Source organism: Lates calcarifer, linkage group LG2, assembly GCF_001640805.2.
Source record: "Lates calcarifer isolate ASB-BC8 linkage group LG2, TLL_Latcal_v3, whole genome shotgun sequence".
Classification (NCBI taxonomy): Eukaryota; Metazoa; Chordata; class Actinopteri; family Centropomidae; genus Lates; species Lates calcarifer.
In genome coordinates, this window is record NC_066834.1 from 15,360,168 (window position 1) to 15,385,143 (window position 24,976).

Sequence of the window (24,976 nt, forward strand, 5' to 3'; positions counted from 1 at the left end):
CACACAAGAGGCACAAAGGTAAACCACACTCACAACATGGCAGCAAATTACAGAAAAACTGAGCTGGGTATCAACAAACAAATGAGTGACTGTGTTGGTGAAGACTGGACTGAAAAAGAGTTCTGCCAAATATCAATGTGGTGTGAAATCTACCGTGTGTGGGTAAAAGTGGACATGGACTTTATGTACGATAATCAGTATGACACTGATTATGCTGCTGTTGTCCTTATTTTCATGTACTGACTTTCAATTTTCAATCACCCAAAACAGAAAAACCACAAAAGTTATTAATTTTTGCTCATAGATTAATGATTATATACATAAAGTGTTGAATAAGTGGCAGCATCATCTTTACAAAAAATGTAATAAGTGCATGTTTTTATTTTAAATCTTCTGCAGATCAGCAGTATAACATAAGTATACTTTTTTTCATATGAACTGAATCTCAGCTGTCGTCTGGTGTTGGCAGTTCCTCCTCCAGAGTCTGTGATCAGTGTCTGATCATCTGTGCTGATCATCAGTCACAGCCCGAGCTGGGATTCCACCTTCTCATCTTGTTGTATATGCAAATAATCAGAATAATAATCAGCCCCAAATATCAATGCAACTTGTTAATGAGGAATCAAGACAAACAAAAATAAACCCACAAACACACACACACACACACACACACACACACACACAGTTAAATATGTTTATGTGATTAAGACTTTAAAGTGAGTGTCAATATAAATCATCTCAGAAAAACTGCATGTTTACTCAAACAGATTTTAAGCTAAAAATGTAACATATTATTATTAAGTGTATTTTATGTTTCAGTGGCATAATCTGTGACCCAGATGTAGACACCACCAGCTGAAAATATTTGAAGAGGCTATCACAACCAAAGTGTTTGACATGTCTTTCAATAAATAGACTAACATAACAACTAGTCACATTAAAGGTGTGTGGAGTGTGTTTACAAAAAGTTTAAGGACAGCAGCAACATAAAAATCCTGTAAAACCAGACACAGTGGAAATGTTGGCCAATCTATGAATAGTCTAAAACTGGTTAAGTGAGGTCTGAACAGCCAGGAACAGAAACCAAAATCACTTTTATTTTCTGTACGGTGCAATGACCTGAGCCTTTGACAGTGTAGAGAGACAGAGATGCATCTTAGACCAGCCCACCACCACCGTATGATGCTCCTTCATAAAGATTCTTATGAACTTTGAAAAACATTTTAAAGGACAGGTTCGCAATTTTTCCAATTTCTCTTAAAACAGTAGCCAGTAGTTCACACGAATGCTGAAACTGGTTTTGCTTGCTGTTATCATTCCTCGCATTCACACTGGTCATTAAAGGATAACTCTGGTATTTTGAACCCAAGCCTCATTTTCCCATGTTTTTGCACTATTGAGCAAGAACGGCCACTGCAATGTAATCTGATGGGCATCAAAGTATGTCCACTAAAGTCCTTGTTTTGTCACTGACTGGCTCAGTTTGTGATTCTAAGTGTCTGACAACATTTTGGATAGGATTTATATCAGACAGACAAAAACAGTAATTTTACTGGGCAGAACACAGGAGCTGCTGGAATACCACTGCCTCCATCGGTTTGTTTGTGTTGCTGTGTGACTTTCAGCGGTGGGAAAAGTATTCAGATCCTTTACATAAGTAAAAGTATGTTCTGCAAAGTAAAATGACTGTTTCAAGTTAAACAAAATGGATTTTACTCTCTGATAAGAAGGTCTATCTCTGTAGAAATCCCAGCAAGTCTCATGTTCTGCTTGATAAAATTACTGTTTTTGTCAATGGAGTCTGGTAGCCATATATAGCGATGATGTAGTCTGAGTTAGACAAACCAGGTGAGTATCCTACAGAGTTACAGTCTTGTAAGTGCTAACTTCCCTAATTGTCTCACTATCCCTCAACAGACTACTGCAGCCTCATATTAGCTTCAAATAAGCTTTGCAAATGTTCAAAACACATTAAAAGGGATCTTTAAGTGGCCAATGTGAACAGGAGGAATGATGAATGACTGTACATATAAATAATGTGAACCTGTCCTTTAATTTAAAAAAAATGGTATGTTCAACTGAGATTAGTCAGGTTTAGTTTTCCCAGCCCACTATAAGAGCATTGCGGTCCTCTTCCTGTCTCTTCTTCCTGAAGTAACGAACAAGGATGGCCATCACCACCACTGACACTAAGAAGGCGGAGGCGAAGAAGATGGTGCTGATGTTGGTATTGAGGAGCTGCTTGATTTCCCAATGTCCTCCGTTTGATTTGGTGTCTGGAGAAACTGGTGGAGGAATAATCACTGGAAGACAACAACAGAACAGGTTTTAGATGGATAGATAGATCGATAGATCGATAGATCGATAGATAGATAGATATTAACCTGCAGGGGCCTCCTCACTCTTTTTTACCACATTGTTGTCATCAACGGCTGCACCGGGGTCTGCCAGTCTGACAAACTGCAAAGGACCCTGGGTAATGTAGTGGCTGCCCGTCTCCCTGCCCAGCCCTCGTCTGCGTCTATGGGATGGGTTCTTCAAACAACCCTGGGCACATCTGGAAAAGGGACTGTCGGGTTCACACAGGATGACGGAGCAGGTGATGTACACCTGTGAGGAGGCAAGAGAGAGTTTTTTGTTTGTTTGTTTGTTTTAGTTCATAAGTAATCGAGTAATGAAGTAATCCTTTAATTTTGTATTCAACTAAACTGCATCAGCAAACAAGTTAAACACTGAATGGATGATGCTCAGGATGAGTGTTTGTTTTGTTTTTTAAATGAATGAATGAAGCACTACTTTTATTTAAGGCAGCAGAATCAGCAGTAGGTGGGTTGGGCTGGATGGCAGGTCAACAAAGGGCACAACTGCCACGCAAGAGACCAGGTTCACATCCAAAGTCCTGTCTGTGGTTCAAACATCTAAAGCTCTTTGGTTAACATCAGGAAAAGATGGTGGTTTTACTTCAATATAAATGAACAGGTTATGTCTGAAGTCACTGTGAACTTTTTCTCTAGTAAACCAGACCAGGGTCTGACAGAAAATGTTATACTGTAGTTTTTTTGTATATGAATGTAGTTTCTAGAAGACATAGAGCCTTGGCTCCTCTTGAATGCAACCTTGTCTATATGTACCTAGCCCCACCCCTTTTCTTCCCTTCTCTGGTAGCCCTTTCACCTGGAAGTACTTGGCAATAAACCAAATACAAGGGCCACATGCTCAAACATACAAAAGAATAGTGAGGAAAAAGCCACTAGAAGTATGTTGCATTGTTTTAGCCTTGTATTGTATGTATGTATGGACATATATATTCTTGTACTTGAGGTGAATCAACTTTGATTGGGTGACCATGGAGTAACAAAGAAAGGCAAAAGAGTCCTAGACTAGTCCTGCTTCACCTGGTGTAAAGCCACTGCTATACTATCAGCAAAAGAAAATAAATGCACATTTGATATTTTTGAGTTTGCTGTGATTGTAGTGTGTATGTGTTGGAGGTGGTTATACACAACTACAGGCAGACTTTGGCGTCTTTTCTCTTGGTCCCGTTCAGGCATTGCTGTCCCCAAAACCTTCATTACTCTTCTTGGTTGAATCCTAGAGATCCAATTAAAAACTTTGTGTCTTTTTTTTTTTGATGATTTTATGCTAAATCTGTCAACTTTAAAGGTTAAAAGCCTAATTTCTCTTGTTAATTCAAATCCACTTTTATGGCATCCTTACCATACCATTTGGTATGATTTAGCATTCAGTCTTGTCCACAGTTACCTGTTCATAGTTTCCGGTAAATTTGAAAGCTTGAACCTCAAAGTTGAATGACGTTTGGTCAGATGGGTGAACTCTAACTGTTTCATCCTCCAGACACCTGTAAGAAAAATGACTTGTAAGAAATCACACACTGACCTGAAAGACTGTCATTACCTTCTAGAGATAATGGAGACAATCAACTAGATAAGAAAATAAAAAGGTTCCCATAATGCATCAGCACACTCGCCCGTTTTTGATGATGTCGTAGGAGAGGGTGTTTTCAGGGTTGTCATCAGGAGTGGCTTTGCATGATTCGACAAACAGTTTCACATCAGGTAGTTCAGACTGGGCTTGGATGCCCATGTAGATGGTCTCCAGCAGCTTGACCTCCACTGGATAAGCTTTAGCTTCCACCTTATTAGTGAAGTTTTCATTGCGGAAAATCTCAAAGGTGTAGCCAAAGCTGCCAAAGCTGGACTCAGTGAAGATGTAGTCAGACTTGTGGAGATTGTAGTAGTTGGAGATGCTGAGGCTTTTGGGAAACTGGCAAGAGAACCCGATCTTAACTGTTCTTCTGCGGGTTATAACCTCGTTGGGAAGCTCGAAGGAGTTGATCTCATTCTTGAAAGCGATAAAGTCGCCTTTATCCTGTATTTATGAAAAGACAAGTGAGAGGAGAGAAGCAGTGAGTAGCTGAGAAGAGAAACGTAATTCTTCTTCTCATTCATCATTTGGATTTTTGTATAGATGTTTTTCCACACCTCAAATCTGGTGCCACAGGTGCTGAGCGACATGCTGCCCATGATGTGAGTGCTGTTGGAAGTGAGAGAGCATGATGGGTCGTTCAGCTTCAGGTAGGTCTCGTCGATGCCGGGCATGGAGGCTTTGTTCAGGGCCACCGTCATCTTGTTGGGGGAGCACTCAACAGTCGCTTTGCCTTTAAATCACAGGGACGATATCATTTCAGAGTATTAATAGCAAACTCATATTCAAACAATGTTTTTAAACATAGATAACTGATGATAAACAAACCTTGAATGACAGATGCTTGGGTCACCATGACAACAACACACCTCATCTCTGACTGGCTGAATGACAAAAGGAAGAAAATATGTTTCAGTGCAAAACTACACAATTCTAATTATTTATGTCACTGATAACACCTGGTGCAACAATTTAGTGAATAATTTAAATGCTTTACCAACAGGGAAGAGATTTTTAAAACATTTGTTCTGTTAGATCAGTTTTGACTGTAAGCATGTAGGCTAGGATCTGGAAAATGCAAAAAAGAAACCAAAGAGATTTGATGTCTTAAACCAATAGATTCACATTTTTTCCTTCATTAGTGCTGGCTAAAACCCACAGTGAAGGGTTTGATAAAGGTTTCATTAAATCCTTTATCCACAAACTCATATCTTGTAGATATTAAAAAGCTTAACTCGTTACACACCTACAAAATTGTTAAACATATGTAGTATATTCAGTTTATAATTCTAAACATTTGTGACCATGAAAACATAAGAACATTGACATTCCTACTGCCCACTGTCTATTTATTTGTTATTCATATGTTAATTGTTTTGTCCTTGGACTTGCTGTTTTTTTTAATCTTGTGGTGTATTATTTTGGACAACAATGGAAATACTCCTTCAGGCTTTATTGTGTTTTTATTGATCATTGAATAAATTCATTCTCTGCTGCCATGACACAAATGAGTAAACAGGAAATTATGATACAGACTTTTCCAGTTCATGCACATAAAAACACTCACGTTTCATTTGTCTCTGCGGTGAAGCAGACTGGGACGAATCTGTACAGATCGCTGTGCTGTGGCATCCAACTCACTGTCACTTCAGCTTTTCCATTTTCATCATCTTTGAACACTTTGCTCATGTTCTGAGGCCCGCTGATCTGGAAGTCGTGTATGCTTAAGGAAAGAAACATTATTATCCTCTCTTTTCCAGAGATGATGGGTTTTTCACTGTCATGGTTAACAAATGTGAGAACTAAATACCTGGCATGATGAGCCTGTGCTTGGGCGTAAAGCTGGAACATCTGACCCACAGTGGCATGAAGAACATCGCTGTGTGACGGAGTCTTAGACAAGAACATGGGCTGCACATGACCGACTTCACAGCTGGGTATAGGTGGAAGGACTGATACAGAAACAAGAGGCTATTCCACAGCAATTCACAGGGAAATTAAGTATTTACTTCCCCCAATTTATTTTACTGCCATAGTTAGTAGTTGCTGTGATGTGCTCATTGTAACTTGTCCCAAAACTAACAGAAAAACCCCTGAAAACATTATTTTCTAGCTTGTTGTACAAGATAAAAACTTATCATCCTTCAGGACTTTGGGTGATCCATAAACACTTTGAATGGGGCCATTCCTCACAATGAGTACTTTTACTTTAAGTACATTTTGCAGATAAAACCTATTTATTTACTTAACAAGAAGATTGTTTTAGTTTGTAGCATTGGTTCTTTGTTGCACAGTTGCAAATAACAGTCAATATTTTAGGAAAAAGGCAAGACAGAGAATAAAAGGTGGGAAAATATAATGAGGAAGTTGGTGTAATGTTGTGATATTATGGAAATACAATCACAATATTTTTGAGGAAAATTTTACTGTGAAGTCTCATTAAAATGTGATAAAATATTGACATATGTTCTCTCTATAATCACAACTTAATTATCATCAAAGATCAACTTCACAATGATCACATTCATGTATTTTACTCCATTAGATGTAAATTTTCTGGACTTTGTGTATGTGTGACTTACTCTCCACTGAGAACTGGAGCTTTACTTTGCACAGAGGCTGTGAGTTTGTGTCTGCAGCCTCTCGAAACACTGATGATCCATCAGCGTAGGTCAGAGTGATGTTTTTGGTTGAGAAGTCCTCCAGCATCAGCTCAAACACATGGACACCAACACTGACTTCACCTGAACTCATCAGTGTGCACGCAGCCTGGGAGGACATAAAGGAGTTAAATGAAGGTTTGAGTGTTTGATGATTTCAGCCCCTGTGAGTCTGTCTTGATGTGATGTGGATTTACCTTGTCCAGAGTAAAGTTTGAGGGAACTGAGGCGTCTGAACTGAAGCGGCACCTCACGTTGTCTCCGTCTGGATCATGGGCCAGAAGACGAACCCTCGAGAAACAGTTCTGAGGAACCCTGTGTGAAAACACAACATATTTTAATCACCTGATGAAACTTTTGTAAAAATAACCCAACAGCCATTTTTCATGTACATGCATTTAGTGTTTTTTTGTTGTGGTTTTATCAACATTTGGACCACCTGACATCTTGGCTTGTTTGGGGTTTTTGTTTGCTTGTCTGTTCCTGTAGCAACTATGGGATTTGCAGAAGAATAATTATAAATATTATAAATGTTTATCACACTGTTCTAAGGATTTTATACTCAAAGGAAATTTAAAAAAAATACTTGAATACACTTGAAAACCTGTAATTCTGTAGTTCTGTAATTTGCTGTGCCACACATTTTGTTCAGTGAGAAAATGAAAACAAACAAGCAAATGAACAAGAATCCTGTCTGAAACATTAATTTAAATGTAAATACAAATAATGAACAAAGGGAAAAAGAAAAAAGAAAAACTAGGAAAAACAGTGATCAGGTTTCTTCCCATTTGTTTTTGCATCTATTGTTACCAATTTTCTGTTATTCTGTTTCCCCTGACAGATACTGAATATTGTTAATGGTGTTGTTTGTGTTCAGTTTTATCTGCTCCGCATTCTTCATATTTTGTGTGAAAATCAGAGGTTTGTACCTCAGAGAAGACACCGTTGTTGTGACTGGACAGCTGTTGAGGGCGTGCGAGTCAGATCGAGTTCCAAGGTCCAGCTCTGCTTGAGTCGTCCAGTTTGTGTTTCCGTTGACATTAGACACCCAGCAGCAGCCAGAGCCCCTGAACAGAGAGAGGAGGGAGGTGGAACCATTCAAAAATATTTTCAGAAATATAATTACAATCAGGTTACAGCCCTGACAGCTGAGAGCTGAAAGAGATGGAGATGTATCACAACTTACCTGAACTCTGCACCTTATAAATTACACCTACACACAGAGAGTAATGCATTCTCCTCTATATTATTATTCCTATTCCACCTGCTGCTTGGTACCACATAATTAAAGGGACATTTACTGTATATTCGTAAGGCTTGGTTTTGCTTGCATATAAAATGTACATTATTTTTAAACAAATATTGTATAACAAGTGTCATGTTGAGCTTCAGTTCATAACTGAAATAAACATAAAACAAAACATGAGAGAGAAAAAGGCAATAAAGTGGCAGAAAGTTATCAAAAAAACAGCACGATTAAACAAAAAGAAATTCAATCTCTGAGAAACTTTCATATCAAATATACAAACATGTCCTGTAAATTAAAGAAATCAAAATAAATTACCTAAAATACATAAAATATCCCAGGAGTTAGTTAGCCTGACATTACTATAAGATTCAACACAAAGGAGGAAAAAAAGAAACTGGTTTATGATTGGCAGAGGACAGGAGTTTGATTTAAATCAGATGAAACTACTGTGTACTGTGTCTGATATTTACTGCAGCTGATAGGTGAGATGCAACAGAATATCTGATGATTTTACATTAAACAAACTAATAGACATTCACCAAAACAGTATAGAGCCAGTTTGGGTTTGAAATGGTGTACCTTTTCTAATCTAAGCCAAGATTATAAGTGTCTGTGATCAGTATTTGTGAAAGTAGAATAACAACTAATAACAATTAAAGTCCTGGACAAGAACAATGTGTTTATCACATATTTCTGACAGAAATATAAGAAAGTGATTTTACAGCAGCTGCTCTTTGAATGTGAATGTCCTAACTACACTGACCTGCTTCCTTGATATTTTTATATTTTTCTATAGAAAAGAATGGGTGAGCAGCCACCAACCAAACTCTGCTAAAGTGACTTAGTAATTAAAACACATCACACTACATTTATTCATTTAATGTTTCTATCATATTCTCTGTACATTTTATTTAACTGCATTGTTTCAAGCCCGTCTCAGTCTCTACACCGTCATGTCCTGTAAATCTGGTGGAAAATACGAAGCAACTTTTTAACCTTGACACTATCAAATTTGATGATTAAAAAATATTAAAATGTTCCTTTAAAACGTAATATTAGAATATTAAAGCCCATTAAATGATGACTACAGCCTTGACAGAATAAATCTTTTATTATTATATTATTGTTTTGGGGCTTTTTTGCCTTCATTAGATAGGACAGTGGAGAAAGACAGGAATTTAGTCTATTTTAAGCCTTCATTTCCTTCATGAAATTATTTTATTGTTGTGGCATGTGTTCAGTTGAGTTTTTGAAGAACTGTGAAGTATTTCATGATTTTATTTTGAAGTCATGCACAAATAAAGGTTATTACTACTGTTAAATTATCCATACAATGTTTTACTTGCTTTGTTGTTGTAAGTCAAGCACTGAGTTTTACTTGTTTTAATATCCCATGATTTTGTCTCTACGCACAGACAGAATTCCCAAAACACCACAAACATCCACAGGCCTGATGCCAGAAATGCTTCCACCTGTGAACTGGACTCACCTCAGAGTGAAGGAGGTTTTATTGGTCGACATGGTCACCGTCGTGAGTCCTTCGGTCTGGCACCACCTGCCCTGACCTGTGCCACCCTGATCTGTCTGCAAGACACTTGACTTGTTGAAGCTTGTGCAGACGCCGCCATCACAGGTAAAGGACGACTGATCCTGACAGCTGCTCCTGCCGTTCTGCCTGTGGTGGAAGGTCACCTGCAGGGTTAAAGTAAAGCATTGATACTGTGCAGAAAGGAGAATCAACCTAATCTGGATTAAATAAATAAATTTGTCTCTGCAGTTTGCAAAAAATCCAGAAAGTTTTGTAGAAGCAAGTCATTTAATATTTTATAGATGACAACCATACACCTGCTACATGGCTGCATGGTTCCTTAAGAATGTAAACTTGCACTACAGACTGCAGACTTAGACACACTACAGACTAAGAAAGCACAATTACACTGATTTTAACAACATTTACAGCATAAGTCATCATTAAATAAGGTTTTTTGTTTTGTTTTTACTCTTTTGTTATGATTCATTTTCCACTTCTCTTTTATATAAAAATATGATAAATATGAAAGATTAAAGCAGATTAAAGAAGGTAACAATAGAACTACTGTACCCTAAAAGTCCCATCCTTCTTCCTCTGTGGTGGCATGAAACTAATGCTGTCTCCATAAAAGCTGAGAGTCCGACGTGGTGCCCAGTAAGGCGACCAGCAGTAGGAGATGAGCACCTGCCTCCATCATGTCTCACAGAGTCTGATTGTGTGAAAGCTTGTTCAGGTGGTTTCAGCAGCAATGGGAGAGGCAGCTCCCACAGAACAGGACTAACCAGATCTGGACTGAACTGAAACAATTAATGGTTTTACTTTTTGTTTTCTTCTATTGTGATAAGCTATGAGAACAGATTACACATACATTTTGTTCCTGGATGGTATGTGTTATTTCTTAATTGCTTGTGTTAGTAGAGAAAATGTCATTATTCCCTTCAGGCTTTGCTCTTATGACCCTAATAATGAAATTTAGAAATTCATCTATTTGTATTTCTGTGTAAAAACAGGCAAATTTGCACATTTTCATTTACATTAGGTCTGAATACAACAGCATATGAATCAAGATTTACATGTATTTATACTAAAATTACACAAAAATGAGTAGTTTGTTGAGTCTCCTATCATGTTCTCGTTATACGCTCAAAGTACAGTATATCTTGGAAAGACCTTGAGTATGAACTCATGTTCTCCATGAATTTATCAAGGATATGAACTTTCAGGGACATCCTGCAGCCAATTTTACCATAGTTCTTCACCAGAGGTTAGATTAGATTCCATTTAACTTTATTGTCCACCTAGAAATTTGTCTTTGACTTCTCTCCAAACACAATGAAGAATTACAGAAGTACATACGTAATCCAGAAGTATAATATCCAGCATAAACTACATACAATAGTGCAACAAGCAGATAACAGCAATGTCAAAAAGCAGGTCTTATAAATAACAATGTGTCATTCTGTGTTCAGGGCCTGTATGACATTAGGAATAAAAGATGTCTTGTATACGATCCAGCTCTTGGGATTGACAGCTCTGAACTGACAGCCAGATGTGAGCAGCTCAGACTCTGGGTGTGGAGGGTGTGCGGTATCTGCAATTATGTGCTTAACCTTCTAGTCAAATATGTTGCAAACTTGTTTTTGTGACTTGCCAATCACCTTCTCTGCAATTTGAACAATTTTGGAGAGCTAGTTTTTGGTCTTTAGACTCAAGTTACTGTATCAGGCTGTTATGTTAAATGATAATATACTTTTAATCAGGCTCCTGTTGGTCATTTCAAGTATCTGTTGGCTATTGCCAAAGCTCCTCAGCTCCCCTAAAATGCTCTCTGAGTTTTCATTAAAAGTTAGGGTTTGATCAATAATTCCCAAGTTCTTAAAATGTTCTGCCTCCTCTACAGGTTGGTTATTGAAAACAAGATAGTGGCAGTCTCTATCAACACATTCTACAGCCAAGATCAAGATAAAATAGCAGAGGAACAAAATCTGATTAGAGTTTACCATTGAAATGTGTTTTCTTTATGCCTAGCTTGATATGGGAACAAATATGGCAATAAATATGCAGCAGGACCATTCATGACCATTTAAATAAATTAAACTAAACTAAACTAATACTTGATTTTTCATCTTTCTGGCTGCTTATTCATCATTTCAACGAGAGACGAGTTACAAAAAGTTGAACAATCATTAAGGCTTTTAGATGTATTGCATTGTATGCAATTTCGTTTTTGCACAGTCATGTTCAGACATTGTTTATAATTTATAGGCTTTATACACTGATGACTTTATTTAGTTATACAGTAAATATACCAATTGTCCCCACTTGCTTCCTGTTCAAAGACATAGTTTAGTTTTTATACTGATCAGCTGAAACTAATCCCAAAGAGCTAGGAGAAATTAAAAATGTAAATAAAAATCGGGTCGTAGGAGGTTAATACTTTAACTGCAATGTCTATTTTCACCTTTACTGCCGAATTTGTATTCTTTCTATTATTTTTTTAGTACAAGCTGATAAAACCCCTTGTATACTATATTAAATCTACTTATTCTGAATAAATGTGATATTTCATGTTAAGAATCGGGAAGAAGCCGATTGTCAACTGTTGAACTGACAAATAAAGGTTTGACCAAAAAAAAAAAAAAAAACGCTCGACACTTCCGGGTCAACTCAAATCCGAGCAGTGTCGTTGTTATTATTTAATTTGCTCACAGTAGACTTATGACTAAAGAAGATTAAAGATAAGACAAGACGCGAGAATCTAATCCTGACAAAATGGCGACCACTATCAGCACTCAGCGGGGACAGGTACATGCTTTAAATTATTTAATTCAGTTTATTGTGAGAATCACAGTCGTTACAGCTAGGCGGAACTAGCCGGGTTGTAGTTTTACAACATCTTTGACAGTCAACTTAACGTTAGTCATGAAACAGCAACGTACAATTAAACACTGCGGGTTAAAACACTGAAAAAACACCTTCTGTTTGTGAGAATATAAACAGTAACAACGTATATTTAACGATCTGATGCTAAGTGGGGTTAGCTAACAGTCTGCGGATTTAACGTCACTAAACCGTTACAGCAGCTCGCGGATTAAGCTGCTGTAACGGTTTATTTACGGTAAATATCCGGGTCTGATTTAGAGTACTGACTACAAATAAAACGACAACAACAAAATACGCTTGTTATAAAAGTTAGAAAACCACTGCCTTTCAGTTCAGGAGCAGCTAGCCTGTCTCCTTAGGTGGATAGAGTAGTCAGCTGTACTTGAGTAAAAGTTAACTAGGCCTACTTAATTATTACATGCGTTGGAGTATAAAAATATCTATACTTAATATAGTAGTGAGTAACTTATTAAGTAAATGAACCACTGCCCTTTCCCCACAAATGTCACTTCATCACATCTTGATTAGATAATCTGCAGCTAGGTATTTCAAAATTTCCATGTGAGTATTACAATCATATTGTACTTTATCAAAGTTACATTCTTTTTTCTTCCCACAACATATTAGCATGTGCTTTGACTTTAATTCCAGTGCTGATATACTGTATATTTGCACTTCTCATCTTAGACGCATATGGATCAGGTTTGAGTGAACCAGATCCAGGTCTCCCTGATTAAGTGAGGGCTATGTACTTGCAGAAGTGGCCAAATCCATCTCTTATTTTACTGAAAATGTAAAATATCAGATGATTCTTTCAGGAGATTAGGAGATACTGAGTTTCATTGTGGATTGCCTGTTAAATACATGTGTGTTCACTTCTTCACTTTTACCTGCAGTTTCACCACAGTTTAAATGAAAAGTCTGTTTATGTAATGTGTTCAAATTAATTAATACACTACAGCTTCTTCAGTAGTATCTATTTCTTTTTAATTTCTGTCCACAGTTAACATGAACCCTTGGTTGTACAGACTAGCTTTGTACAACCGCATCACATATATTATGTTTTATGATCAACTCTGTGTGTTTTTGTTTCACTTGGCTGCAAGACATTTTTTCCTTGAGGACAGTAAAGTTTAAGTTGATTTCACAGACATCATCACTGGTTGTAAACTCAGCACACAACCTACAACCTACTTAAGTCACATGATAAGATTCACATGATAAGGTGACTATTGTACTGTGAGGGGTTTTGGTCTGGTGATCACAGACAGCTGATGTTTGTGGTAGTCTCCAGTGAGTTTTCAATGTCTGTCCTGGTCTTTAGTCAGAGTAGTATAGTAGTAATATTGCGTGGCCACAATTCTCTTATGGTAACGAGGTCCTAGCAGCTGAATTAGTGCCTCTTGCTGATAATTCCTGGCTGTCTAATGGTGAGTGACTGAAATATGTCATTGTAATTAATTCTGAGGTTAAAATCAAGTCAAAATTGTTCATGTTTACAAGTGGCTACTGATGGGACCCTGGTGAGTAAGTCAGTAAACAACTGACTAATAAGGTCTGTGGGACCTGCCTAATATTGTGTAGGTCCACCTCATGCCGCCAAAACAGCTCTGACCCATTGGGCAATGGACCAGGACCTCTGGGGGTGTGTCCTTTGGGTCATGTGGGTTGTGGGCTTGGGGCCTCCATAGATCTGGCTTGTTCTGGATCATCCCACAGATGCTGGATCAGATTGGGATCTGGGGAGTCTGGAGGGCAGGTCAACACCTTGGGCTCTTTGTCATATTCCCCAAGACATTTTTCTGCAGTTTGTGTGGTGTGGTGGGAGCACTGTCCTGCTGGGGGAGACCCTGCCATTGGGGAGTGGTGTTGCAATGGGGTGTGTGTTTGGTCTACAATAATGTTTAGGTGGGTGATATGTGTCAACGTAACATCCACATGAATGAAGGACCCAAAGTTTCCCATCATCAATGTTATTCATTTCACCTGTCAGTGGTTTAATGTTGTGGCTGTGTGTATGTCTGTCTGTGTGTCTGTACTCAGGTGTATATTGGGGAGCTTCCCCAGGACTTCTTGAGGATCACTCCCACCCAGCAGCAGCAGCAAGTCCAGCTGGATGCCCAGGCAGCCAGGCAGCTGCAGTATGGAGGCTCAATAGGCACCATAGGACGACTCAGCATTACTGTGGTCCAGGTGCATTTTTGTATTAATGTGGATAATGTGATATTTGTACCAATAACATGTACTTTTAGGTATAAATGCATATTTGAATTACAATTTTTTTACTGGCATTTCAACAAAATTATTATTAAGCACAGTTTATATGGTTAACACACAGTCCAGCTGGACTGTGACCACCTGACTTGAACATATCATCTAACTGAGGCCTCCTTGTTTGTTTTGCTATTCAGGCAAAGCTGGCTAAAAACTACGGTATGACCCGGATGGATCCATACTGTCGGATCCGACTGGGCTACGCGGTCTACGAGACTCCAACCGCTCACAATGGAGCCAAGAACCCACGCTGGAACAAGGTGATCCAGTGCACGGTGCCTCCGGGGGTAGACTCCTTCTATCTGGAGATCTTTGATGAGGTGAGGAGGTGGAGGAGCTGTAGATCATCTGAACTGCTAAATACATTGTACTATAAAACTGAGTATCAAAACAAAAAAACAAACAAATACAGACCCCAAACTAAAACCTCAGTGAAAGTAATTGCACATCTGATTTCCAGTTAAAGTTAATTGAACAAGGTTACTCAGTTTTGGCCAGGGCTGCAACATGGCTCCTCATAGTAAGCAATTGCCTGAATAAGTAAGAAACCTGATTATGAGACACAAAGACAAAGAAGAGTTTTTAAGGGCATCAGTAGGCAACTTACCCTAACCTGAAACACAGGTGCAGCAGTGGACCTGCTGTGTTTCCCCTAGAATGACTGTTGTCGGGGAGTGGGTTGCCCAAGGTATTATAATAATATACCTTACATTATACTGCTGTAGTTATAGTTATATACGGATACCAGAGGAGGGCTAGCCTCCCTGCCAGCAAAACCACTGTTCACAGATAGCGCCTGTAAAAAGCGCTGATAATTTGGTCTGACTTTCGGATGTTTGGGATCGACGTCTGTCTATCTGTGATTTACAGACACTTACAACACTTGTCAGAGCTTTTCTTACACTGTCTCACCTGTGGCTCTTCTGCTCCTGTGTGTGTGTATATGCAGAGACACACATGAAACAGGAAGTGGGGAGAAAAATGCAAATGTAAATGATCTTTTAATTTTTGCGTTTTTTTTCCCTTTGTTTTTCTTGGGAGGGTGGGGGGTCCCATTGGTGCCAGCGGGACACCCTGCCAAGACAATGGTAGGGGAAACACTGTACCTGGCCAGGACTACCACAATAACTGTATATTGCTGACCATTTAACATGGAGGTTCAGGTTTGCTGATGTGGAGCTGTATGAGAGCAAAAGGTGTAGGAGAGATGAAGTAGTAGTAACTGTAGAGTACTGAATGAAAAGTTTCAAGCACAATTTTCTCATTTCCTGCTACAATTGACAAAATACAAAGCAATTTCAGTTTTTTAAATTATTGTTTTAAGCAATTATTTGGCTAATTGCAGAGGAAAGTCTGAAAAATATTTTACACAGTAAAGTAGTAGACATACGCTAACAGTTCTACGCCACTTTACTTTTTATTTTTTGGTAAAAACACTGAATAAAACAGCGTCACATTAATAATTTATCTTTCTCTGACACTGCTCAATGGAGCCTAGCTGCTGTTAAGCTTGTTTCTCTGATAGCGTCTGATAGCTCCAGATGTTCAGGAGGTTTTTACTGGGGACCATATTATCTGTAGAAGTCTCCCCCTCTCCAAAACAAGTGGATTAAATGTGATAAAAACACTGAATAAAGCAGGTGTTTGGTAACTCTATGACCACAGCCTCTAAGGACACAACAGTCAGGTTTATTTAGACAACTAAGGTTTAAAATGGTCTCACATTCAAACACCCCATGGAAAATCTCAGTTTTATTGCTGCCTGTTTATATGTGTGAATATAGTGATCTGATGAGTATGTAGCTTCTCGTCTGCTTCATTGTGTTCTTGCTGATGTGTCGTCCAGAGAGCGTTCTCCATGGACGACAGGATAGCATGGACTCATGTCACCATCCCTGAAGGCCTGAGGGAAGGCAGCGTGGTGGACGAGTGGTTCAGCCTCAGCGGCAGGCAGGGCGATGACAAGGAGGGCATGATCAACCTAGTGATGTCTTTTGCTGTGAGTACATTTACACACACACGCACACACACCCCAGTCAAACATATTGAAATGTGTTTGATTTGATATTGATTTAGGTACTTGTTTGGAGGAAAAGCTTCTTCTTTGTCAACTGAGACATAGAAGCCTGTTCAACAGCCAACACCTCAGCCGGGTGTGGTGAGGTTAACTGGAGGACATCCTGTAATCAAACTAAACTGTTTATGTAGCATTCTGACTATAGTAAACACTCAGTGCTGATCAGTTCACACATCTCTATAAAAGTCATTTTTTTATATAGCACAGAATCACAACATAAGTTATTTCAAGGTGCTTTTCTTATGCAGGTCTTTAGATTATTATATTTACAAAACAGAGACCCAACAGAAAAACTTCCTTTAAGAGGGAGAAACCACAAGCACAGATTGCCCAGGGTAAGAAACTCAAACTGTCTGTTTGTGTGTTTTGAATGACCTGTAATTCCTGCCTGAAGGCAGCAGGTCAAACAGATGATGTCCAGGGTGTGAACAGAGGAGAGGGAGGAAAAGGCACAAAACTACAGGAGAGACTTACAACTAGCTTACTCTGTGTTGTAGCATTTGGCAGCTGTGGTTCAGGAGGTAGAGTTGATAATCCACTTATGGTTGGTAGTTTGATCACCAGCTCCTGAACCCCAAATGGCTTCCAGCTGACCTTTTAATGCAGCTCTGGTGCCATTAGTGTCTAAATGATGCTAAATTTATCTTAATATTTACTCATAATGACAGACACAGACCTTTAAGTAAACATTATTTGTAGTCATCACAAATGATCACTTAAAGTTTTCTCTGTTTACACCATGAGCTACTCACTGTACACGTTTTATCCTTTGCTGCCCTCTGCTGGTGTGAGGATGTTACCTTCAGAGACACGCAGAGGATGCAGTTGTGATGCCAACAGGAGTTAGGCATCATATGATAAAACACATTCAGTGTGAGAGTTCAATCTTGTCTTGTTTGTGTGTTTTTGCTCTAGTCGTTACCAGCGGGGATGATGACCCAGCCTGTTGTCCTGATGCCCTCTGTGTATCAGCAAGGAGTAGGATATGTGCCCATTGCAGGTCAGATACAGATACACACACACACACACACACACACCACACACACACACACACACACACACACACTCATACTAAAAGATTTATGTTATTTCAGGACTTCAAGTCACAAGTGTGACTTGAAAATATACCCCCATTCACGGGTTGGGCACATGACCACAGCGAGTTGTTACAAAGTAGCTGAAGCTGTTTGTGTGTTTTCTATCTGACTGAGACAGACCAGTCCTCCTCTCTACCAGTGGTACCTGCAGACAGTAAATCACAGCATCAGCACACTGGTTCAGATACCGACCGATGCCCGTGTTCTTCAGTCTTTATAAACTTCACTCAGTATTTTGGTGTATTATTTATTTTTATTTATTTTACTGACATTTTAGATTTCTCTCCTGTGAGATATTATTACATTTATAGTGACTTAGCTGTTGCTGCCCTAGAAACAGTATTTAGTTTGTATTTTTAATATAAATCGATTCTAATCCTGTTCTGAATTTATTCTTTTCTTTTTCTTTTTTTAATGACAAAAAACTTAGTTCTTTATTGTTGAAATAGAACCATTAACAGTATGAGATGGACTGATAAGGGTCTGGATAGATAAAGATCATAAAAAATCAGACCCTCCCCTGTTTTGGAGGATGAGCAAATCATAGTTCAAGTCCCTTCACTCTAAGTCTTGTCTTTAACTAGTATTATTTTGTGATGTTGCTATTACAATTTTTTATGGCACACAACCACTTCACAAAAATGTGAAAGGTTACTTATTTTTTCCCATATTAAAGTTTAAACTTAAATCAATCATGTAGATTTATTAAAACTTTTTAATTTGGAATAATACAGCACATTGTTGTTTCTGTAAAAGCATTGATCAGTAATACAGTTAAGATGGGAAAAACCTCAATTTGTTGAGTTGCACATTGATTTAAGTGGTGCTCTTGAAATTTTCAGTAAGGATAAAGTTAGGCCCTGGAGCCCTGACTTTTGTTTATCTTAGCTTAGGCTCATAAACTACACATTAAAACACAAAAACCATTAGATAATAATGTGATTTTTTCATGTGTATTTAGGAACCTTTCATCTGCTCTATTAAAGTTGACTCCTCCCTCTGTGTTCCCAGGAGTGCCTACAGTCTACAACCAGGGCATGGTGCCTATGGCGATGCCAGCAACCATGCCGGCTGTCGGGGGCCAGGGGCCAGTGTGCAGTGAGGAGGACCTGAAGGCTCTGCAGGACATGTTCCCCAACCTGGACAAGGAGGTGGTTCGCACAGTGTTGGACGCACAGCAGGGCAACAAGGATGCCGCCATCAACTCTCTGCTGCAGATGGCTGAGGAGCTCTAACCACAGAGCACAAGCTCACAGTGGACATCCCAACACACACACACACACACACACACACACACACACACACACACACACACATGCATGCAGCCTTCCCACACACACCCCTACACACAGAGTCCTCCCTACAGTGTGGCTGTTAGCTCACTCACACATTGCAGCCATATCTGAGCTCCTACCAGCTCCACCTGCTGGTCTGTTTCCCCTCCCCTTTACCGTACACAAGGCCTGGGCTTTCTCTGCTAACACACAACTGTGTCATCGCAACTATTTTGTTCACCTCTGGTTGTAAGAAGCCACTGGTTTGAGATGATATCAATCCTTTAAGTCATGACAGGATCATTAAGGCGTGTATCACAGCAGATGTGATGGGTATTATAAATCCTACCAGCCCAAATAATTTTGGTGATTCTTTCAGTGTCACAATCTCTCGCTGCATCCACAGTAACCCAGTCTGTTCTCTCCCCTCTGATCACAGGATTTGATTTGCACAGTTTGAGCTGCAGAGAGTTCATGTCTATCACGTCCATCTTCTGTTGTTCTGATGTTGTTGTTACTAGTGTGTGGAGAACTGCTTCTGTTTCATATATATAACTCTAAAAATGTTTAATGCATTCAAAATCTGATAAATTATTATGGAAGTATTTAATTATACAGAATTCTACATGGTGAAAAGAGAATGAACAAATTAATGCCACATCACTACACTGAGTCAATTTTCAAAGTGGTAAAATCCCTATTTGCCTGTTTTCTGTCAGTGAAGTAAGGATGTTATAAAGTAATATCCTGTGGAGTCACTTTTCTTTAAGTAAGTGTAAAGATGCAGGGTAATGAGTAGGGTTGCACATTTCTAAGTTGGAAACTTTCCATGGGAATTAACAGGAATAAACAGGAAGTTGCAGGTTAGCCTGTAACAGACAACCTAAATATAATTGGGAAAAAAAATCTTGCAACATAATCTTCGTTAAAAACAACCAGATTTAATGCAAATTCAGTTGAATTTCTACCCTAGACTGTGTATTCCTGTAGGCATAGTGAATATTCATATTTTATTCAACATGTCATGTTTTTTCTTCAGTGAAAAAATCAATTTAACTTCTATTCACAAATAACTAATAAGTCAAAATTAAAAATCTTAATGTAAAAATTGTGATGTACAAAATAAAATACTTATATTTATGTTTGCACGATACAGTATGTACAATTTACCCAAAAAATTCTAGTTAATTCCTGTTAATTCCCATGAAAAGTTCCCAGAAATTTTCCACCACCTTGTGACCCGAGTGATGACATGAGAAGATGACCTGTGTGACCTGTGTGTTCTGAAGCTGAGCATGATGTCGTATGTTGACCAAAACATGTCCATCCAGGTCGTCTACACAGTGATCCAGATAGAAATTCAGTTTAATGAGCTGCATATCCACAGCTGTTTTCAGAAATATTTCCCCCCTGAGCAGTGATGCCTGAGATGACAGTGACCAGACTTCCATGAAGTGTGCCATGAATGTTCATGGTCCCCAGAGGATGACCCCTTTATTTTTACTTTAGTGCCACCATCATGTTAATACTTGGACATGGGGAGCTCACTCGCGCTTCATAGTATCACCACAGGCAGAACTTTAAATGTTTTTCAGCTGCAGTATTTCTCTGTGTTGTAGCTCCTAAAGCTTTCTATTGACACTTGTAGGTTTCAAGGTCTTGTTAATGTGCTGTCTGCCAAAGGTTTCACTTTAAGATTTGTTATCTCCTTGTGACTTTTCACTTGTGGTTTCACAACTTTCACAACTGTTTAGATTCTTTAAAATGTCACAGTTATTTTTATTGTGTCATGTGGTTCTGTTATTTTTAATTCAGTGCTGAACAGTATCTGGAAGTGGAAATACTTTGGTCTTAAGTTTGATTTGCATTTTTAAAAAATGTTAATTTATTAAAGTTCTGGCATGAACCACAAAATTTTAAGCCAGAAAACAAAACTGTGCAGCACAGGTGTTTAGTTTTTACGTCACAGGCTGAAATAGTTTAATTTTGTGTTCTTTGTTAATATTGATCGTTCCCCAGGGATCAATAAGAATATGGACTCAAGTGTTCATATAGCAGAAATATAATTTTAATAATTCTCATTTAAGAAATCCAAAGCTTAAAAAGATTACATCACAATAGTGTGTTGTGAGAATGAAAGATGGTATTTAGGACCATAAATAAAACCTGAAGAAAAAGAGGATTTAAGGTTTAGTCATGCACAGTGTAGTTAATAAGTAAGTGATTAGCTTCTCCTGCGGCGCTGTGGTTTGGACGTCGTCCCCGGCACACACTCTGCTTTGCTGCAGCTGCACGTGTCCACAACCGTGTAGCTGTGCTGGACCCTGGAGCCGTTGGCACAGATCAGCTCCACCTGTTTCTGACTGGTGGTGGCCTCTCGGCAACACTCACACTGGTGCATCATCTTGTTGGCTGCTGCAGAATACCTGCATGTGCACACAGACAACAAGCTCTTATTCTCTGAGAAAATAGCTCATTCAACAGTCAGTTAAACATTGATGGGTCTGTATTAATTTGGGGGGGGGGGGGTTATATTGTTTTTTTCTGGAGGATTTGGGCTGCAAAAAGAATTTAAATTTCTCTGTACAGGCTGTCCCTGCAATGGACTGGTGATCTGTCCAGGGTGTACCCCGATTCTCACCCAATGTCAGCTGGGACAGGATGTAGCCCCTCCTGCGACCCTTAATGGATAAGCAGTATAGAAAATGAATGACTGAATGAATGTTTTTGTTTCTGTTCTTCCCTGTAAGGCTACAAAACCAACAAGTAAAAGAAAAGCACAGAAAACTCAATGAAATATGTATAAAATAACCAATCTGACAGAGACACTTTCAAAACCGGGAAAGACAATTATTTAAACAAGTCTGTGTTCATTTTAGTCATATTCCTTTCTTCTTTTAGTCAGTTTTTAAGTGACAAAAACTGGACATTGTTGTCTTTTACAAAAAAGTCACCATAGCTCCCATTAAGCTGATCCACATCTATTTTGACGGACAATCAGAGGCCTAGCAGGTCAGGTCATCGCCACCTCACGTTACTCCATTGCCATTAATAGTTGGTTTAAGATAGCTTTAAATGTACTGTTACATTATTTAATGGTTTAATGTTAACTCAGTTTCTGTGTGATGCGTCTCAACGTGTCCCAGCAATTTTGCAGCTACAGGACTTCACTACTGGAAAAATGTTACACACTCACTTTTCTCTTGATAGCAATATATTTAAAGTGAGACCAAATGTCTACCTATTTTTTGATGACCAAGCCCTGCTTGGTGTAATTTCACATCCTTGTTTTTCACCAACAAAAACATAGAAAGAAACTTAAAAGTTTGTTGAAGTTTCACATCTTTCTTTCAAGAATAACGCATCTAGATTCAGTCATAACTAATGTTAATGATGCTAGCATCTTGTCTTTGTCATCAGAAAGAGGTTATTGACAGATTGCTTTATTTTGTCAAAATGTTTGTCAACAAAATTAACTAAAATAGTTATTCATTGTAAAGCAACATTATGCAACGTTAAAGTAACAGCTTCAAAAGAGATGGACTCACATGGACGAGCTTCCACAGTGTCCGGCACAGGATGTCATGTTGATTGGCTGTGCACTCTTACAGTCATTGACCTTGATGACTGACTCTTTGCTCTGGACCTCACAGACACTACGTATCTCACCTGGAACAACACAGCAACATGTTAGGCTACAACAACAACATGACAAACAACTTTGCCCTCCAAAGTCAACTTAACATTCTTAAAAAGTATTCATGATTTCAGGTCAAATACCACGACCCTGACTAACTTACAGGTTTTGCAGCATCCATTAGCGTCAGTTTTCTCTGTACCCTGGAGGAGGAAGACATTACACATTGTGTGTTAGACATGAATGGCATGTGGTAAGCAGTGAGGAGGGATATCAGCTGTTTGATTAACTCACAGGTTTACAGTCCAAGGGGTTAAAGTGAGGACATGTGGTCTTTGTCTCCTTGGTGACAGGCTTTCCATTGATCTCCTCACAGGTGTATTGCACACACTTGTCACTAGGGGGTACATACGTGCTGTTGACCTATACCAGCAGATTAAAAATTAAAATGCTTCTGTTAAGTCTTACCTTCATTAACAAATATTTAAATTGTTAATTGGTAAAAGTAAAGAACCTTCTTGCTACAGGTAACATCCTTTTTTCTCATATTCTTGGCTTTAAAAATGTGAGGCAACACACACAGCTGCAGTACTGACCTTAATGATATGCTTTGTCTTGTCAGGTGTGGTGAAAATACAGCTTGTTTGAACACATTTCCCGCAGCACTTGTTAGATTCAGTCTGATATTCATAACCCTGGAGGCAGAGTGAGAGAACAAGGGAGACAGAGAAAAATGAAATAATAATAATATGAATAAATCTGTCAGATTCTGTCACTGGAACCTTAGAAACTTGAAAGACAGGATTGTGTTGCGGTACAGATCTTGGGAAGAATACAAAAATTTTCTGATGCACTGATTCTTTCCCAAGAGCCCAGTGGCCACCAAAACTCTAACATGGAAGAAGCCTGGAACCACCAAGACTCTTCCTAGGCCCGGTTGCCCGCCCAAACTGAGCAATCAGGATAGAGTTCAAATCTATAAATGGGGTCTTTCTTAAGCCACTGTATATACTCAGTGGTCACTTTATTAGATACACCTGCACAGTCTAATGTAATCCACTACAATAGTGCTATCCTAAATTCTGTCTTTATAAAGCTTTAAATGTTCTGTTTTTGTTGACACTGTCAAAAAACAGCCAATTCAAGTACGTTTATTATGAGGCCAATTTGTGATACTGTTATATTGGACTGCATTATACAGAAAGGTACACAACATTTACATATACAAGCCCAGAACCAGTCCAACAACAATAGCTACAAGATACGTTAGTACAGACACTAGTGTCAGTGTCTGTTCCAATGGGAGTGATGCTTTTGTGTAAGAATGAACTTACTTCAGAGCAGTTTTTGTTGCAGACAATAGGTGTGCATGTAATGATGTGCAGCTTTGTGATGGGATCCACTTTGGGGCCACAGTAACACTTCTGGCAGGGCCCTGGTTTAAAGAACTCTGATGTAGGTCCCTGTGTTTCTCCCTTTCCTGATGGTGCCGTTGTCGTTCCTGATGGTTGTCCCTTTCCTGATGGTTGTCCCTTTCCTGATGGTGCTGTTGTCGTTCCTGATGGTTGTCCCATTCCTGACGGTGCTGTCGTTCCTGATGGTTGTCCCTTTCCTGATGGTTGTCCCTTTCCTGATGGTGCTGTCGTTCCTGATGGTTGTCCCTTTCCTGATGGTTGTCCCTTTCCTGATGGTGCCGTTGTTGTTCCTGATGGTTGTCCCTTTCCTGACGGTGCTGTCGTTCCTGATGGTTGTCCCATTCCTGATGGTGCTGTTCTTGTTCCTGGTGGTGCTGTTGTTGTTGGTGTTGATGGTGTTTCTGGTGTTGGTATCTTGGCACCAGGCTATAAAATACATAGATCAACACTTTACTTTTAATCAGTGTTCTAAGGAAGCATTCACACCAGCACTTCAGTTAATTTCTTGTGGACTGAGGAAATCCACGGTTGCTGTTCAGTTCTGTTCTTTTTCATGTTCACACTGATTTAGCACAAGTTTGCCAAGCAGTATAAAGTTTTGGTGACTGTAATACGGCATCATCAATGTTTTGTGGACCCACTGGTAAAACAAATGTAAACATTTGTTGTGACACTAAACTGCTTACTGGTTGTGTTTATTTTGTTTAATTGGGGCCACAAAGAGCTGATGAAGAAATGGGTGGTTGGTTATGAGTACTGTGGAGAATAACTGGACCTCATATATCTTAAATAAGGACAAACAGCTAGAAAAAGGAGTATTTACTTTTGGATGTATCAGAGAAAATTATGTTGCTATGGTTATGAAACAACATTCATACAGATGCTAAGAGAGGGTTTTCCAACAGGAGGTGGGAGGGTATAAAGGGGGCAGCGA

The 24,976-nt window shown here is 38.9% G+C and overlaps 2 protein-coding genes across 3 annotated transcripts; one reads left to right on the forward strand and one right to left on the reverse strand.

Moving 5' to 3' along the window:
* Positions 1-361: 361 nt before the first annotated feature.
* LOC108894180 (uncharacterized) lies at positions 362-10,118 on the reverse strand. Of its 2 annotated transcripts, XR_007814643.1 has the most exons (14): positions 9,956-10,118; positions 9,344-9,546; positions 7,535-7,672; positions 6,803-6,920; positions 6,528-6,714; positions 5,756-5,897; positions 5,513-5,668; positions 4,774-4,829; positions 4,503-4,678; positions 3,989-4,389; positions 3,763-3,859; positions 2,385-2,610; positions 2,004-2,303; positions 362-1,769 (listed from the first exon to the last, which is right to left on the reverse strand). XR_007814643.1 is itself a non-coding variant. In XM_018692707.2 (13 exons), exons 1-13 carry the CDS (start codon positions 9,989-9,991, stop codon positions 2,095-2,097), a joined length of 2,145 nt encoding a protein of 714 aa, XP_018548223.1. In that variant the 5' UTR covers positions 9,992-10,118; the 3' UTR covers positions 362-2,094. The 2 variants fall into 2 exon arrangements, 1 of the variants encoding a protein (XP_018548223.1); XM_018692707.2 differs by having other exon boundaries at positions 362-2,303.
* A 1,912-nt stretch (positions 10,119-12,030) lies between these two features.
* On the forward strand, positions 12,031-20,766 carry tollip (toll interacting protein). Its single transcript, XM_018692712.2, has 6 exons — positions 12,031-12,190; positions 14,312-14,461; positions 14,680-14,862; positions 16,389-16,541; positions 17,535-17,619; positions 18,728-20,766. Exons 1-6 carry the CDS (start codon positions 12,158-12,160, stop codon positions 18,949-18,951), a joined length of 828 nt encoding a protein of 275 aa, XP_018548228.1. The 5' UTR covers positions 12,031-12,157; the 3' UTR covers positions 18,952-20,766.
* Positions 20,767-24,976: the final 4,210 nt, after the last annotated feature.

What these genes read in the sequence shown, in the direction of transcription:
- LOC108894180 (XM_018692707.2), bottom strand. Translation starts at nt 9,991, where the DNA reads ATGCCACCACAGAGGAAGAAGGATGGGACTTTTAGG. An exon ending in ACCGCAGAGACAAATGAAAC is followed by an intron (nt 4,830 to 5,512) that starts GTGAGTGTTTTT and finishes TTTGTCATTCAG; the next exon opens with CCAGTCAGAGATGAGGTGTG. An exon ending in GAGTGAGGAGGCCCCTGCAG is followed by an intron (nt 2,304 to 2,384) that starts GTTAATATCTAT and finishes GTTGTCTTCCAG; the next exon opens with TGATTATTCCTCCACCAGTT.
- tollip (XM_018692712.2), top strand. Translation starts at nt 12,158, where the DNA reads ATGGCGACCACTATCAGCACTCAGCGGGGACAG. An exon ending in TCAGCACTCAGCGGGGACAG is followed by an intron (nt 12,191 to 14,311) that starts GTACATGCTTTA and finishes GTCTGTACTCAG; the next exon opens with GTGTATATTGGGGAGCTTCC. An exon ending in TCAGCATTACTGTGGTCCAG is followed by an intron (nt 14,462 to 14,679) that starts GTGCATTTTTGT and finishes TTTGCTATTCAG; the next exon opens with GCAAAGCTGGCTAAAAACTA.